The following is a 19135-nucleotide window of genomic DNA, read 5'->3' as shown; positions in this document are numbered from 1 at the left end:
AATGAGTTTCACATCCAGCTATACTTGCATTTTTTCCATCAAAAATGCTGCAAAAGCTGATGGCAACATTTCTGCACTTGTTGCTTTTATTGGTGAAAACACACAGAAGTGACATGCTGAAGTTTTCAAAAACAGAAGTTTTCCAATTCAGTCAGGGAAAAAAGTGCGTGCATGAGATTTCTGACATTTCGTAGCTTTTGCAGGTACTGAAAAATGGGGAAAAAATTCAAAGCGTGGTGAAATTGCAATAAAAGTGCAATTCCACAATTGTTTTTTTTTTTTTGTTTATTATTACTGTGCTCACCAAATGCTAAAACTGATCTGCTGTTCTGATTCCCTTGGTCATTACAAGTTTGTAGACACCAAACATGTATAGATTATTTTTTTATTTAAGTGGAAAAAAAAATACAAAGTTTATTGTAAAAAAAAAATTGTATCCTTTTCAGAGACCCATTGCGCCTTCAATTTTTGGGATCTGGGGCTGGGTGAGGGCTGATTTTTTGCATGTCGAGCTGACGTTTTTATTGATGTGATTTTTTTGATCGCCCGTTATTGCATTTTAATCACATGTGGTGACCAAAAAAAACGTAATTCTGGTGTTTTGACTTTTTTACTTGTTACGCCATTTATCGATCGGATTAATTAATTATTTTTAAACATTAATAGATCAGGTGATTCTGGGGGGTGATTTAAACATTTTTTATATACACTACCGTTCAAAAGTTTAGGGTCGCTAAGGCTACTTTCAGACTTCAGTTTTTTAAATCCGGCGGGCTGCGGCAAAAAGTTGTCAAACCTGATCCGGTAGAAGCCGCAGCCCGCCGGATCATCAGTTGAGGCCGGAGATGGTGCAGGAGAGGGAGAGGGCGAGAAAGTCTTTGGGCATGCGCAGTGGAAAAAAGCGGTCTGGCGCTGTCAAAAAACGTTGCAGGGAATGTTTTTTGCAGACGCCGGACAGGCATTTTTTGCAAAAGCAAAAAAAAGGCAAAAGCTGGACACGCCGCATGGCCATCAGGCGCAATGCGGCAATAATGCTAGTCTATGGGAAAAAAAAGCCGGATCCGGTGGCAACCGGGCCGGATCCGGCTTTTACATTTTTCGCCGCATCGGGCCTGATGCTTAAAAACTGAAGTCTGAAAGTAGCCTTAGAAATTTTCTTATTTTTGAAAGAAAAGCAGTTTTTTCCAATGAAGCTAACATAAAATGATTCAGAAATACACTCTATACATTGTTAATGTGGTAAATGACTATTCTAGCTGCAAACGTCTGGTTTGTAATGCAATATCTTCATAGGTGTATAGAGGCCCATTTCCAACAGCCATCACTCCAGTGTTCTTATGGTACTTTGTGTTTGCTAACTGTGTAACAAGGCTATTGGATGGTTAGAATACCCTTGAAAACCCTTGTGCAAGTATGTTAGCAAAGCTGAAAACAGTTTGGCTGATTAGAGAAGATATAACCGTAAGCCTGACCTTCCTTTGTGCTAGTTGAGAATCTGGGGCATTACATTTGTTGGTTTCATTAAACTGTCAAAATGGACAGAAAAAAATAACTTTCATGTGAAACTCGACAGTCTATTCTTGTTCTTAGAAATGAAGGCTATTCTGTGAGAAATTGCCAAGAAACTAAAGATTTCCTATAGCGGTGTGTACTACTCCTTTCAGAGGCAAGCACAAACAGGCTCTAACCAGAGTAAAAAGAGAAGTGGGAAGCCCCGCTGCACAACTGAGCAACTAGACAAGTACATTAGAGTCTGTAGTTTGAGAAATCGACGCCTCACAGGTCCTCAACTGGCAGCTTCATTAAATAGTACACGCAAAACTCCAGCGTCAACGTCTACAGTGAAGAGGCAACTCCGGGATGCTGGCCTTCAGGGCAGAGTGGCAAAGAAAAAGCCATATCTGAGACTGGCTAATAAAAGGAAAAGATTAATATGGGCAAATGATCACAGACATTGGACAGAGGAAGATTGGTAAAAAGTGTTATGGACAGACAAATCCAAGTTTTAGGTGTTTGGATCACTCAGAAGAACATTTGTGAGGCACAGAACAACTGAAAAGATGCTGGAAGAATGCCTGACGCCATCTGTCAAGCATAGTGGAGGTAATGTGATGGTCTAGGGTTGCTTTGGTGCTGGTAAAGTGGGAGATTTATACAAGGTAAAAGGGATTTTGAATAAGGAAGGCTATGACTCCATTTTGCAATGCCATGCCGTACCCTGTGGACAGCGCTTGATTGGAGCAAATGTCATCCTACAACAGGACAATGACCAAAAGCACACCTCCAAATTATGCAAGAACTATTTAGGGAAGAAGCAGGCAGCTGGTATTCTATCTATAATGGAGTGGCCAGCGCAGTCACCAGATCTCAACCCCATTGAGCTGTCGTGGGAGCAGTTTGACCATTTGGTACGCAAAAAGTGCCCATCAAGCCAAACCAACTTGTGGGAGGGGTTTCTGGAAGCATGGGGTGAAATTTCTCCATATTACCTCAGCAAATTAACTGCTAGAATGCCAAAGGTTTGCAATGCTGTAATTGCTGCAAAGGGAGCTTTCTTTGACGAAAGCAAAGTTTGAAGGACAAAATTATTTCAAATAAAAACCTTTTTTTCAAACCTTGTCAATGTTTGGACTAGATTTTAAATTCATTTGGCAACTCATTTGATTAATAAAAGTATGAGTTTTCATGGAAAACACAAAATTGTCTGGGTGACCCCAAACTTTTGAACGGTAGTGTGTATTTTTTTTAAAAACCCTTTTTTTCCCGCTTTTTACCTTCTTGAATAGTCTCCATGGGAGACTAGAAGCTGCAATAATCCGATCACCTCTGCTACACACAGGCAATGATCAGATCGTCTGCGTGTAACAGAAATGCTCACTTGCTATGACAACCACAGGTCTCCTGCAGACCCCGAGTTGTCATGCCAACCCATCGGCGATCCGCAGTCATGTGACATGAATGCCAATCAGTGAGATTAGTGACACTCTTCCGGCGCGATCATGTTAAATGCCAATGTCAGAGATTGACAGCGGCATTTAACTTGTTAACAGCCGTGGGTGGGTCATGATTCCACCCACGGCTGTTAGGAGCACAGATCAGCTGTTGAAATCAGCTGACCTATGATGGAAGAGATGTGGGCTCAGCCCCGGAGCCCACGTCTAAAGGGGAGACCCGACATGCGCCTTACATGTATAGCGCAAGTCGTGAAGGGGTTAAAATATTAAAGTCGCAAACTACATTGCTACCTAAAGTGGAGGACTCCCTATATGGCCGTCTGACTTCGCCCATATAACACAGATGACAATCAGTTCACAATCCTCAAACTTGCCGGCAATGTGACAGCATATATTTCTGTGCAGCTGTCATGCTCAGGTCAGGAGATCCGACGGCCAGTCCGAGGATTGCGATTGCCGTCTGTGTTATATGGCAGTCTGTCTGCTCTCCCATATATAGGATGAAGCAATTTTGGAGACAAGCTCCTTTGTTGCACCCAGAGGAGCGTCTTTGCGTAAGATCAGTCATTTGGTAGCACTGGCTGTCCCCGAATATTGCTGAAGGTCACTAGTGTCCTGACTATAATTATCTGGCAGACTGGTGCCATGAAATCTAATACCCAGGAATGTCCTGAAGTAAAGTAAGTGGTCCTTTATTTCTGCAGGAGGGTAGTAGAGGTTTCTGCTGAAATTCCCAGTCCTGTGCCTGATTACACGATTCTCCTTGTGTCTACAAACACAAGACCCATAATTGTTATATTTTGGTGTCTTTACTGTCATTTCCATTCCCTTAGGATCCATGTAAATTGGCATGTACGGCTTGTAGAATAATATGGTTTGAGCAGGCGAATGGGTTCTCATGACGGGGAGATTGTAGATGCTCTTTTCCTGGCAATTCCCCTGTTGCTTTCTCTGTAACCTCGTGATGCAGCGGTGACAAAAGAGAGAGCATATGGCTCCTCTACATGTCTCAAACAGCCTGCAGCCTTTGTATCAGAATCAATGGAAAATTAGTGTGTCCACGCCCTCAATCGTCGCCATAATCAGCTTGTGAGTATAGCCACTGATCAGATGATCCTCCTAGATTTGTATGAGTAATCCGGCCATACACACTTGGTTCTCCCTGGTAATTGCCAGTAATGCAGCAAATGTACACACTGCAATGATTGTAAGAGGCAAACCAAAATGGTTGTAGGAAAAACTATACGCCTCATGTCACTGTACCTTCTACATGAAGGTAGCACGCTGGGCTGTACAGTTACCAAAGCAACCAAGTATCCTTTTGCTCAGCTCCTATTCTTATTACCATGCACAAGACATCTGGGGCCTCGCACATCACTACTCTCACGAGAATAGTCATCTGTGTAATTGAACATCTCATGAAAGACCCATCATGAGAAACCGAGGATTATGGAGTGATTGCAGCAATGGGCCTTGAAAGAGCTGTCTCTTTTAGGGCATATGGATTGCATGGAGTCCTCTTTCCATCCATGATCTAGAGTAGAAAGCAGCTCCTGCTCTAAGGGCTTGTCTAGTAATCTGAAAAGTGGCCATGTAATAGTATATTTACTCTGCATAAATTCCCATATAAAACATGGATGTCTGCTTTGGAAATCCTATTTTGTTCCAGATATCGGCTCAAACCTGTGGTTTAATCTAGAAGCAAGTGCTCAATTCTCCGGCCACACTACTTCATGGGAAACAAAGCACTACTCGATATACGGTGCAATTGCCTGGCTACGTGTAATTTATGTAGTTGTCCAGGTTAGCCAATTACTGGCAACTAGTTTAAGCTGGCCATTCATTAAAATTTACACTTGTTGGACATATGTCTTCTTTATCCGTAGTAACTACAGTTGTAATCAAAATTATTCAACCCTCAGTGGAAATTGGGTTCATTAACAAAATGTACAAACTTTCTGCTGTGTGCAATAAACCATTGAAACAAAAATAAATTCAATAGCTCTTCAATACAACTAATATAACAAGCGTTTTCTTCAAATTCAACACAAAATGCCACTTTGACTGCTGCAGTCTCAGAAATATTCACCCGCATAATGATCAGCGTCTTAGTACTTAGTATAGCTCCATTGGCTGTATTGACCTGCTGCAAACATGATGCATAGACAGACACCAGCTTCTGGAAGCGTTTCTTTGGATTCTTAGTCCATTTCTCAAGTACAGTGGCCTCTAGATTAATAATAATCTTAGGTTGTCAAGACAATAGTCCAAAAAGTTAAGAGCTAATTAACTGCACAAACGAAAGGATACAAAAAGAAACAAAGGCATTTAATGTTCCTAGAGATACATAGTTCTAATGTAAAGGAACACTGACCCTAACAAGGACCACTGACTCACTAGATTCCTGAGGAGGCAGGTGGTCAAAAAAGTGACAAGAGACTGTAAAAGACCTACAGCAGCAGGCACTAAGGTTTTAGTTTGCCAAGTAAGTCGCATAATAAATGCTGAGGGTCTCTATGCCCAGACCCCAGGACATGCAGCTCTATTAACCCAAAAGCACAAGAGAAATCTGCTCCAATGTGCTCAAACCATATAATTAAATCACAAAGCCTTCTGACTCTGTTCTGAGGAGCGATGTTGACAAAACTGGAACTTTTTGGTGCTTGAGGTCTACAATATGTTGTGGGGTGGAAAAATAAAGTGAATGCTGGTAAGAAGATCCTCTCTACAGTAAAGCATGTTGGTGGCTCAAAGATACACTGCTGCTCTTCTTCCTCTGATATTAGAAACCTGCAGCATGTGGATGACAAGATGGATTCAATCAAGCTTCTGGAAATCCTAGGAGAAAACATCATGCCTTCTGTGAGGAAGCTGCAACTTGGGTGTCATCAGACCTTAAAATAAGACAGCGATCAAAAGCTTACCACCAAGGTTACAGAAGAAGTCACGGAAGAGTCTTAAGTGGCCGTCACAGATGCATGACTTATGCCCCAAACAAAATTAAATGGAGGCTATTGCCCTTGAGGAATGGGCTAAAATTCCTTAGGACTGCCATCAATATCTGGTTTCTGTCTATGCATCACATTGCAGCGGGTCATTACAGCCAAAGGGGCTCTACTATGTAATAAAGACCAATATCATGAAGGGGTGAATAATTCTTAGGCATCAGAAGTTGGCAAAAGTGGCATTTTAACCGAATTTGGAGAAACCAGGCAGACTTATACCAGGGTGGGGACTATATATACAGTGGGCAAAATAAGTGTTTCATACACTGCCGATTTTGCAAGTTTACCTACCTACAAAGAATGGAGAGGTCTGTAATTTTTATCGTAGCTACACTTCAACTGTGAGAGACAGAATCTTAGAAAATCACATTGTATGATTTTTACATAATTAGTTTGCAATTTATTGCATGATATAAGTATTTGATACAATATAAAACAGAACTTAATATTTGGTACAGAAACCTTTGTTTACAGTTACATAGGTCAGATGTTTCCTGTAGTTCTTGACAAAGTTTGCATACACTGCAGCAGGGATTTTGGCCTACTCCTCCACACAGATCTTCTCCAGAGCTTTCATGTTTCGGGGCTGTCACTGGGCAACATTGAGTTTCAGCTCCCTCCAAATATTTACTATTGGGTTCAGGTCTGTAAACTATCTAGGCCACCCCAGGACCTTAAAATGCTTCAGGTAATGAGTGCACAGTAGGAGGTCTTCTTAAAGAAAAACAGGTTTGCAAGAGCCATAATTCTAGCTGGTTAGTAGATGATCAAATACTTATTTTGTGCAATAAAACGCAATTTAATTATTTAAAAATCCTACAATTTGATTTTCTGGTTTTCAACACCTTCAATCCCTGCATGTGTTGTGGCTGTCAAACAGCCATGAAACATGCAGGGACTGGTACTTATTATTCAAGCACACGAGCATGCTCGGATAACACCTTAAATGAGCTTGTTCACTCATCACTAGTACCTACGATAAAAATTACAGACCTCTCCATTCTTTGTAGGTTGGAAAATTTGCAAAGTAGGAAGTGTATACCAGGATGAGGCACATACCGGGGATGGACAAAATAATGGAAACACAACGTTTTGGCATCATAATCTTCAAACATGTTGTAAACCTGCAAACCGTGACATATGGTAATGTTTTGTAGTTGATTATTTGCGTTATGTGATATGTGTATGTAAATTAACTGTTTGTTTTGCAGAATTGTAAGAACATTGATGAGAACCTAATACCAATGGCAGACCTCTCGGTTTTCAAAGAGGCCAAATTGTTGGTGCTCATATGGCAGACGCTAGTGTAACAGAAAGTGCCCGATTTTCAAAGAGGCCAAATTGTTGGTGCTCGTATGGCAGACGCTAGTGTAACAGAAAGTGCCCGAATGCTTGGCGTGTCAAGAGGTACTGTCTCCAAAGTAATGACTGAGTTTGAAAGAGAAGGAAAAACGTCTGCAGCAAAGCACAAGTCCAGCCGAAAGTCGAAGTTGACTGAGAGGGACTCTAAAGCAAATTGTGAGAGAGGATCGCAAGACCACGGCTTCGAAAATCACTGCTGAGCTCAATGAACACCTACAGAACCCAGTTTCCACGAAAACTGTTCATCGGGAGCAGCACAAATCTGGATTCCTCGGAAGAGCTGCAATTAGAAAACCACTGCTCTCAATGACAAATGTTTCCAAGCATTTAGAGTGGTGTAGAATCCTGCAGAATTGGTCCCTCGAGCAGTGGAAACGTGATATTCTCAGATGAATCATCGTTTACCCTAATTCCAACCTCCGGCCGAGTGTACGTTTGGAGACAGCCGAAAGAAGGATTCCATCCAGACTGCCTTCTCCCAACCGTAAAACATGGTGGAGGTTCTGTGATGATCTGGGGTGCTATTTCGTGGAGATCCGCCGGGCCAATGATATCCCTTCATGGAAGAATTAACAGCCGAGATTATTTAGGCATTTTGGGAGACCAAGTGCATCCTATGGTTCAAGCACTGTTCCTGGAGGGGAACGCCATCTTTCAGAATGATAATGTACCAATTCATACAGCTAGAATCGTTAAAGCATGGCACGAGGAACATTCTAAAGAAGTTGAGCATCTCATCTGGCCCCCACAATCTCCAGACCTCAACATTATTGAGCATTTATGGTCGATTTTAGAGATTCAAGTTAGACGTCGATTTCCGCCGCCATTGTCGCTCAAAGAACTCGAGGGTGTTTTAACTGAAGAATGGGCTAAAATTCCTTTGGAAACAATTCACACCTTCTATGAATCCATACCTCGGAGAATTGAGGCTGTAATACCGAAAAACGTGGACCTACACCATATTAAACTAACTTTTGTTGATGTTTCCAGGTGTTTCCATTATTTTGTCCAACCCCTGTATATATCACGATGGGGGGACTTAGTCAAAATCTTGCACTCTCTGATTGTCTGATCGTGTTATAATAGTTTTACACTTTTATGTTGCCCCAAGCTTTGTGTTTTATGGCTGCAGGCTCCTTTTAAATGATCAGGTATTTAAACTTATTCTTTAGGACTTCCTGACCTTACTATCATTCTGCATCGCTTCTTATCAGAGCATTAGAATGGCATTTCCATAGACAAGCCAAACAATTGGTCTCTATAGAATAACTGAGCGTAAATACTCCTTTAATAACACCTTTTCTGGAGATCTCCAAATTAAAGACCATACACAAAAAATGTTTCTGGAATTCAGGTCTTTCCTCAAAAATTTGGATTCATTTATTATGAGGTCAATATTATCTAGACCCTGTAGTCCCCTTACTCTATTATTTGGTAACCCAAAATTTCCTGTAGTCTTTGGAGAAATAAATTCCTGTGTGGAAGACTTCAGAGGATACAAGATGTTTTCATATACTATTTGGCGCCCCTCTGCCTTATTTTAGTGACCTACATGCTTGGGATAACCTTAAGGGTGTGTGCACATGTTGCAGATTCTGCTGCGGAATTTTCAGTGTGGCTTTATCTAAATTCGCAGGTCAAAAGACCTGCGGTTTATCTATGGATTTTCTGTGGATTAGCCTGCGGTTTTCCCCTGTGGTTTGACACCTGTCATGGAGCAGGTGCCAAACCGCTGCGGAATCCGCACAAAAAAGAAACATGCTGCGGATTTAAAACTGCAGCAAATCCGCGCAGAAAATTCCACACTGTGTGCACTGCGGTTTTTGATTTACATAGGTTATAATGGTACTGTACACCGCAGCAGAAACTTCTGCGGATTCGCAGGGCCAAATCCGCTGAGGATCCGCAGCAGAATTCGCAACGTGTGCACACACCCTAACTGATCTCTTTTGTCTCAAACTCTCACATTTGAAATTACTCCTTAAGGGCCCAGTCACAAATAGCGACGCACCAGCGATCCCGACAATGATATCACCTTGTCAGGATCGCTGGTGTGTCGCTATTTGATCGCTGGTGAGCGACCAAACAGGCAGATCTCAGCAGCGATCAGGACAGCGACGACGCGGGTAACAAGTGTGCACGTCGCTTAGTTACCAGCTGTGTACCTTAGATACTAGCGTGCTGGTGCAGGGAGCTGGTAATCAAGGTAAACAGAGGGTTTCTAAGCGCCGCGCTTAGAAACCCGCTGTTTACCTTAGATACCAGCACGCTGGTATCTAAGGTACACAGCGGGTAACTAAGTGACGCGCGCCCTTAGTTACCCGCGGTTTATATTGGAAACCAGCGTCCAGCTCGCTGATCGCTGGTCTCCCACCTGCCACACGCAGCGATGCGTGCTGGCCAATGGGAGACCAACGATCAAAAAAAGGCCCAGGACATTCGAGCACGATCAGCGATACCCGGCGGGGGGGCCAGTTGCTGATACGTGTCATCAGTGCCTTCCCTTAAAAGAAATACCCCTTTGAGGATGCGGCATCAACATCATGGGATAAAGCCCCAAAATTAGATGTCACGGTTGCTAAGGCCTCTTTAAAAATTTGCCATCCCCTTTGAAGACATGGAAACCTTTAAAGACCCATTAGATAAAAAGGCTGATGCTTTTCTTAAAGGGGCATGGGAAACATCAGAGGGTAATCTTATGCCCGCTATAACGGCTACCTGTACCTCTAGATCCCTTTTGACATGGGTGGATCAGCTAGAGAAACATCTCCGGGATGGGATACCCAGAAACAAAGTGCTAGAGTCTGTCCCCTTGATACGGGGTGGCAGCTGCTTTCTTGGTGGATTCTTTAGCTGACTCAGTCAGATCAGCATCTAAGTCTGCAGCTCTCTCGAAGGCTGCCAGTAGAGCACTTTGGCTCAAATGCTGACTGGGGGATTTGCAGACCAAATTAGTTATGCTCAATCCCATGTGAAGGAGTTTTTGTTTGGGCAAACATTAGGTGACATCCTTCAGAAGGCAGGGGAAAAGAAAAAATGGTTTCCTAACCTGGCCACCCCACTCTCAAAACGGTCCTTTCGGAGCAGTATATTCTTCCGTAGGAGGCCCCGAGGGAGCAGGGTAGATGGGATGAGAGGAAGAGGAAAGACAAGGGCTTCCTCTTCGGAAACTCCTCTTGGGATAGGAATCTCTCGAAGTGACTTTTTTCCCACTTGGGGTGCAGACTATCCTATCCTGTTTCCTTCCGGCCTGGGAAAAGATTTCAAACAGCCTGTAACGAATGGAAGCGAAGGCAGAGATGGTGAAGTTCACATTCGTTTTTATTTTTTAAGTGGAACCTCGGGACCACGGTCCGGGGGGCTCCGAACGGGGCGTGACTAGTGAGCCCCGGGCACCCGTAGTAAAGCCCCTCAGGCAGGGCAAGAATGGAATACCCGGAGGACACAGTTGCTACCTCCAGTTAGACCCCGAACACGTGGCAGCTGTCCCAGCGGGACCAAAAGGGATAACAAAAGTTACAGCAGAGTCCGTAATGCGCTGGGTCCTGGATCCGGGTAGTTGGTAAGGAGTCGGTTCCAGTGAACTTCACACAGTCCTTGGACTCGGATGGCTGTAGGCGGAACGGGATGGCTTAGGCCCAGATGGTTGTAGATATAACCAGGTAACACAGGATATTGATATGCTGTGGAGACAGAGAGCATTAGACAATGCACAGAGACTGCAGATGCAGCGCAGACAGGTTAGCCTGAGAACCGGATGTAGCAATGATAGATACTCGTTGCTCCGGCGCTCTCCCTATGGAGGAGAGGCCAGAAATAGTAGCCAGTGAGCTGCCATTGGTTAATTGTATTTTTTGAATAATGCGCGCCGCCCCTTTAAGAAGGCAAGAGAGCGGGCGGGCGTGCCCTATTAGTCTTAGCTACAGATCTCACAGGGCGCCAGGAGGAGGAGGCAGGAGGGAGGACAGAACGCTGAGCAGCAGCATGAGATCCAGAGGAGGCCGGCTGCTGCCTATGTGAGGCTCGAGGTGAGTGCCCAGAACGGGGAGCAGCGGCAGGCCTGGACGCAGCGCCAGGACGGGGGCCAGGTGTAACAGCGACAGACCTGGGCGCAACGCCAGGACGGGGACCGGGTGTAACACAGCCCCTGGATACTAAATCTTGGCAGGACAGGCCTTCGGATAGACTCCCATTCTCTCCCTCCCCAGAACTTTGTCATGACTCCCCTATGGTCCTCTCCAGAGGAACAAGAGACCCTGGAGTGCAAGGTTTTGGACCTTGTAAGCAAAGCCGTTCTAGAAGAAGTTCCCCCTTGAGAAAAAAGGGAAGGATTCTACTTCCCGTTGTTCCTGATAAACCAGATGGGTCTTACCGGACAATCATAAACTTGAGGGGGATGAATGGTTATGTAAAAACTCAAAAAATCAAGATGGAGTCAATAAAGTCGACCGTCAAAATACTATTTTCAAATTGTTTCATGACGGTTCTGGATCTCAGCGACTCATACTACCATGTCCCTATACACAAAGACTCCCAGAAGTTTCTCAGAGTAGTGGTCTCCATAAAAGGAGAAATGGTGTTTCCAGTACAAAGTCCCTCCCTTTGGGTTATCAATAGCCCCTCAGGTATTTACCAAATTAGTGGCGGAGGCAATGGTGCACCTGAGAGAACAGGACATTTTGATAGTCCATTATTTGGATGAATTTCTGGTAATAGGAGACTCTGCTCAACCTTGCAGAGAACAGCTAAGCAGAGTAATGACTACCCTAGTAGACCTGGAGGAAATTCCTATCCACCTCAGGGGTAAGAATTCAAGATGGGATTCCAATTACAGCAATCCTGGAACTCCTGAAGAAGGGTTGGAACGAGGCCTGGCGACCAGCACTTTAAAAGTCCGGGTGTCAGCCCTAGGGGCCTTATATAATCAAGACATAGCAGGCAATCCATGGGTAGCGTGATTTATTAGAGCCTCTGCAAGATATAGGCCAATTGTTAGCCAGAAGCTAGCGCCATGGAATTGAAATCTAGCCTTATCGGCCCTAACAGGTCCTCCATTTGAACCTCTAGATTTGGTCCCTCTCAAGGTCCTGTCACTTAAAATGGTCCTCCTTGTGGCTTTAACATCAGCCTGGATGATAAGTGACATACCTGCCTTATCTGCAGGCCCTTCTGTCACTAAAATCCTAGATAGGGTTATTTTAAGACCTGACCCTGCTTACTTGCCCAAAGTAGCATCTCGTTTGCACAGATCCCAAGAGGTAGTCCTTCCTTCCTTTTGTTCTAATCCTAAGAATAGGCAAGAAGAAATATTCCACACCTTAAATGTTAGAAGATGTTTGGTTCAGTACCTAGATTCCACCGAGGGGTGTAGGAAGTAAGCATCTCTGTTTGTGTGCTTTCAGGGGCCTAGGAAGGGACTCGAGGCCTCCAAAAGTACCTTGGCGAGATGGATAAAAGATGCAATAGCTTTGGCCTAGTCATCTAATGGGAATATCGTCCCAGAGGGTCAGAGTGCTCATTCTACAAGAGTGGCGGCAACCTACTGGGCAGAATGGTCGGAGGTATCAGTAGAGCAGATCTGTAAGGCTGCCACTTGGTCATCACCTTCTACCTTTTTCAAGCACTATCGACTGGACCTAGCCTCTTCCTCTCACCTAACCATCGGGAGAAGTGTTCTTCAGGCTGTGTCCCTCCCTAAGTTACAACTCTGTAATTCTCTTTGTGGTGCTGTCATGGGGGAAGGAGAAAGACAGTTACTTACTGGTAACAGGATTTCTCAGATCCCATGACTGCACCCATTTATTCCCTCCCGTCACATGTGTGTGGTGAGCATGTTTTCACTGTTTATAGTGTGATTTATCTATAGACACGGTGTGTTTTCTGATAAGCAGTATGATAAAGATATAGAATTGTGAATTCATTAACCTGGAGGTCCTCCTATGCTCTGTAAAGCAACTGATGCGAGGGAGAGGTGCCGACCTTTTTATCTGTCCCTGAAGGGAGGATCCCCTCTCTCTGTGGTGCTGTCATGGGCTCTGAGAAATCCCATTACCGGTAAGCAACTGTGTCTTTATATAGCATCACTAATTTCCACATCACTTTACAGACATCAACAACACTGTCCCCATTGAGTCTCATCTAAATACTCTATCAATATATCTTTGCAGTGTGGAAAAAAACAGAGCACTCGGGGGAAACCCACACCAACATGGGGAGAACATGCATTCTCCCAGTGGATGTTGTCTTTAGTGGGATGTAGACCCAAACAAGTTCAAACAGATACGTCTTCTCTCCCCACCCATCAGCTTTGAAAAACCATGCACATCACTTGGTCATCAGGTCCCTCTAAATTTTGTGTGTTCTGCTGAATTTTTTACATTGTGTTTGAGGGGCCTTTATCAACTTGCAGTTGAAGAGATATTCCCTAAATATTAAGCTACACCTATCCACTAATCACTTTTATCTCACGGACAATCCAGGATCCTGTTTCAAGCTATGGAACCCAGTCCTAAATGGACTGGTGGTGTGCACACTGTATCTCCGCTCTATTCCGAACTACAGTATCTGCTATGGCTAGGGAATGTCTTAATATTTTAAGAATAACCCTGTTAAAAGAAAATGCTTGACAATACTGGCCAAATTAATTCCCTTCTCCTGTCCTACCTCTTATTTTTACTATGTGAATTTTGTACCTATGTTGCTTTTTGTTTTTTTATTTTCCACCATTGTAGGACAAATGGGTCAAGACACTAACCATGAAAATTAATATCACAGATGAGTAAAAACATAGGTATGAAAAAGGGTACTATTTTTCTGCTGGGATGATTTTATATTTTTAACTACAATGTGTTCACCCTTCCTGTCAGTAATTTGTGCACCCAGTCTGAGTCATTGTGGGAACTACCATAATGGATGCACTAGTGACCGTGTTGTCAGATGCTCCATGAAAATGCTCTGTTGTTAGAGAAATTACATGAATTTGCGGAATAAAACCTTGTTTTGTCTCTTTAGGACATCTTGTTCCCTTATATACAAGACAATGTTGAAGAATATTTGCAGAATCACTGGCACGAGGAGGAATGTCAGGAAGATGTTCGACAACTAAGATTACAGGTTATTCATATTATTTGCATGCCTGAAGCCTAACTTTCTAACTGTGAAATGTATATACGACCATACTTTTTAGAAACCCTATATTTTTTATTAGGCCAGAGACACACTAGCGATTTTAAAATCGGTCTGATTTTGATGTTGGAGAGTCGGACAAGTGTAATGCAAGTGTCATGCTCTTTTCCTACGAGTACAATTCGATTTTTCACACCTAGCATCCGATTTCCATCCGAATGCAGTGTGTTTGCTATCCGACTGCAATGTGATTTTTAACATGAGCTTTTGCATAGAGAAATTCTCTAAATCATTTACACATTGTTTTCAAAGGAAATATTCTTCACAACACACACAAAATTATATATCTAATATATAAAGCTCAAGTGTGTGTATGTATGTATGTATATGTGTATGTATGTATGTGTGTATGTCCGGGATGGGCATCTGCACCGTCGCAGCTACAGCCACAAAATTTGTCACAGTCACACGTCTGGACCCCGAGAGTGTCCTAGGCTATGTTGTGAGGCAAAATTTTAACCTCGCGCGTTCCAATTCACCAAACAATTTTACCCCTATCTACACAATGGGGAAAAAGTGTGTGTATCAAGCCCTGCCCCTCATTATGATGTCATAATGGTTGACTATGGGAAGGAGGATGTGTGATGGGTATATGGGCACTGGACTATGGGATGGAGGATATGTATGACGGGTATATGGGCACGGGACTATGGGATGTAAGATGTGTGATGGGTATATGGGCACTGGACTATGGGATGGTGGATATGTATGTTGGGTATGTGGGCATGGGACTATGGGATGGAGGATATGTATGATGGGTATGTGGGCATGGGACTATGAGATGAAGGATGTGTGATGGGTATATGGGCACTCGACTATTGGATGGTGAATATGTATGATGGGTATATGGGCATGGGACTATGGGATGGAAGATGTGTGATGGGTATATGGGCATGAGACTATGGGATGGAGGATGTGTAATGGGTATATGGGCACTCGACTATGGGATGGAGGATATGTATGATGGGTATATGGGCACAGGCCTATGGGATGGTGGATATGTATGATGGGTATATGGGCACGGGACTATGGGATGGAGGATAATTATAATTTGCTATAACTAACCACAGTTAGTTACTATGCCTGGGCAGAGCTGGGCTCTTCAGCTCTTCAGCTAGTTATGAATAAAAGCCGGCAATTCATGTGCCGCATACAGTTAAATCACAGAGTGACAGGTTACCATAGAATAGGTATAAGCACATAGAATAATTAGATTTATAGATGTCAGTGACCCACACACACACATATATGTATATATTACATAGATAGAAGAAAAGCCGGCAATTCAGCAGCAGTGTAGTGTAAAATCATTGCAGGACCTAACAGGATAGAAGCGATGGATTACATACAGTAAATACAAATAGAATAGGTAGATATATAGATGTCAGTGCCAAATACAATTAGTACAGTGTGTGTGCAGCTTACTGTACATGTCCTTAATTAACAAAAGATTATTTTTTAGAAAAATGTCACTGACATCTATATATCTACCTATCCTATGTGTATATATTTATTCTATTCTAACCTGTCAGTGTGATTACTGTACACGGCACATGAATTGCCAGCTTTTCAAATGCGATCGGTGTGTAAAAATCGGACAGCACTCGCATGGTCCGAGTGCTGTGTTTTTTTTCTCGCATCCATTGACTTCTACTGCAGGATGCGATCCGATAACAATTGCAGCATGCGGTGACTTTTTTCCAGTCCGATCGAGCTGGAAAAGAAATGCAGATGAACACCCAATCATAGCATAACATTGGTCCGAATTCAATCCGATTTTTTTTTTTTTTTTTTTTAATCGGATTGCATTCGTCCAATTTCACCACAAGTGGGAATGAGCCCTTGGGAGGATTATCACTATTGTGAGAGCAAATTAATATTATATACACTGCTCAAAAAAATAAAGGGAACACTTAAACAACAGAATATAACTCCAAGTAAACCAAACTTCTGTGAAATCAAACTGCCCACTTAGAAAGCAACACTGATTGACAATCAATTTCACATGCTGGTGTGCAAATGGAATAGACAACAGATGGAAATTATTGGCAATTATCAAGAAGACACCCTCAATAAAGGAGTAGTTCTGCAGGTTGGGACCACAGACCACATCTCAGTACCAATGCTTTCTGGCTGATGTTTTGGTCACTTTTGAATGTTGGTTGTGCTTTCACACTCGTGGTAGCATGAGATGGACTCTACAACCCACACAAGTGGCGCAGGTAGTGCAGATCATCCAGGATGGCACATCAATGCGAGCTGTGGCAAGAAGGTTTGCTGTGTCTGTCAGTGTAGTGTCCAGAGGCTGGAGGCGCTACCAGGCACAGGCAACAACCCAGAGGCAGGACCGCTACCTCCGCCTTTGTGCAAGGAGGAACAGCAGGAGCACTGCCAGAACCCTGCAAAATGACCTCCAGCAGGCCACAAATGTGCATGTGTCTGCACAAACGGTTAGAAACCAACTCCATGAGGCTGTCCTGAGTGCCCGACGTCCACAGTTGGAGGTTGTGCCCTCCTCTGAAGGGAGTTGTTCACACCATTGTAGGAAATCTTCAGTTTCTTAGCAATTTGTCGCATGGAATAGCCTTCATTTCTAAGAACAAGAATAGACTGTTGAGTTTCACATGAAAGTTCTTTTTTTCTGGCCATTTTCAGAGTTTCATGGAACCAAAAAATGTAATGCTCCAGATTCTCAACTAATTCAAAGGAAGGTCAGGTTTATAGCTTCTCTAATCAGCCAAACTGTTTTCAGCTGTGCTAACATACTTGCACAAAGGTTTTCAAGGGTATTCTAACCATCCATTAGCCTTCTTACACAGTTGGCAAACAGAAAGTATCATAAGAACACTGGAGTGATGGTTGTTGGCAATGGGCCTCTATACACCTATGAAGATATTGCATTACAAACCAGACGTTTGCAGCTAGAAGAGTCATATACCACATTAACGTGTGTGTGTGTGTATAATATATATATAATCAAGTGACATCGATATCTTTAGCTCCCCATATTTGTCAATAACTGGCATAGCCACACTTATGTAACACCATAACACCATTACACGAAAAAAGCATAGCCACTAATGATAGGGGCTACAATTCACATTAAAATCTCAAGATTTTCTAAGGTTAGACAATTTTATGAATACACACCAGAAGGCTACAAACCACAGGAGGAGCTACAGTATAGCAAAAACTTATTTGTATAGATATAATATATGAAACTGGTTACTGTAATAAAGTGCATATTGCATCAAATATGGGAAATATAGATCAGTAAGTATATCAATATAACAAGTATGTCCCTGTATATGACATGCATCATACACCCTAAGTAAAGTACAATAACTGGCTTAGTGATCGGACCCAAAGAGTGGTCGTAAATGGCTGCACATCCAGTTGGAAGAATGTCTCAAGTGGGGTACCACAGGGCTCTGTCCTGGGCCCTGTATTGTTCAACATCTTTATCAACGATTTAGATGAAGGCATTGAGGGTAAACTGATTAAATTTGCTGATGACACAAAGCTAGGAGGGATAGCAAATACTAGAGAAGAGAGAGAGAGGATTCAAAAAGATTTAAATAAACTGGAGAAGTGGGCAGCAACAAACAGAATGGTTTTTAACAGGGAGAAATGCAAAGTACTACATCTGGGCAATAAAAATGGAAAAAGCATATATAGAATGGGAGGAATAGGGCTAAGTGACAGCACATGTGAAAAAGACTTGGGTATACTAATAGATCACAGACTGAATATGAGTCAACAGTGTGATGCAGCAGCAAAAAAGGCAAATGCAATTCTAGGATGTATTAACAGAAGCATACAGTCTAGATCACGTGAAGTCATTATTTCCCTCTACTCCTCTTTGGTCAGACCTCATCTGGAATATTGTGTCCAGTTTTGGGCACCACATTTTAAAAAAGACATCAACAAACTGGAGCAAGTTCAGAAAAGAGCGACCAGAATGGTGACCGGTCTGCAAACCCTGTCTTATGAGGAAAGGTTGCAGGATTTGGGAATGTTTAGTTTGCAAAAGAGAAGACTGAGAGGAGACTTAATAGCTGTCTACAAATATCTAAAGGGCTGTCACATTGTAGAAGGATCAACTTTATTCTCATTTGCACAAGGAAAGACTAGAAGCAATGGGATGAAACTGAGTGGGAGGAGACACAGATTAGATATTAGAAAAAACTTTTTGACAGTTAGAGTGATCAATGAGTGGAACAGGCTGCCACGAGAAGTGGTGAGTTCTCCTTCAATGGAAGTCTTCAAACAGAGGCTGGACAGACATCTGACTGGGATGATTTAGCGAATCCTGCTTTGAGCAGGGGGTTGGACCAGATGGCCCAGGAGGTCCCTTCCAACTCTACGATTCTATGATTCTATGATTCTATGATTCAATAGTACTTATGTCCAGGCCACATAAACTGACCGCATGGTTTGAAGTATAGTCTCACATCAACTCATATATAAGTCCATATGCCATATTAGGATGCACAAACTGGCATCACATGTACAGACCTGATGGCATTTTCTCCTGCTGGAATGGAGCCACGAGTGTCCCAACGCGCGTTTCTGCGTCTGCATTCGTCAAGGGGGCAGTTTGTTAGTAAACGTGTTTCGAAGTTCCAA

The 19135-nt window shown here is 43.0% G+C and overlaps 1 protein-coding gene across 1 annotated transcript in view; it reads left to right on the top strand.

Moving 5' to 3' along the window:
• The window catches only part of ENOPH1 (enolase-phosphatase 1), a 94141-nt gene that overhangs the window by 35615 nt on the left and 39391 nt on the right, over positions 1 to 19135 (top strand). The window contains exon 2 of the mRNA XM_073542878.1: positions 14333 to 14434. Coding sequence (XP_073398979.1) covers positions 14333 to 14434 — 102 coding nt within the window. The remainder of the gene's footprint in view (positions 1 to 14332; positions 14435 to 19135) is intronic.

Source organism: Dendrobates tinctorius, unplaced genomic scaffold (genome assembly GCF_039654945.1).
Source record: "Dendrobates tinctorius isolate UK_male_01 unplaced genomic scaffold, ASM3965494v1 ptg000011l, whole genome shotgun sequence".
Taxonomy (NCBI): Eukaryota; Metazoa; Chordata; class Amphibia; order Anura; family Dendrobatidae; genus Dendrobates; species Dendrobates tinctorius.
The sequence above is the reverse complement of the archived record's forward strand: the minus strand, read 5'-3'. Positions and strand labels throughout refer to the sequence as shown.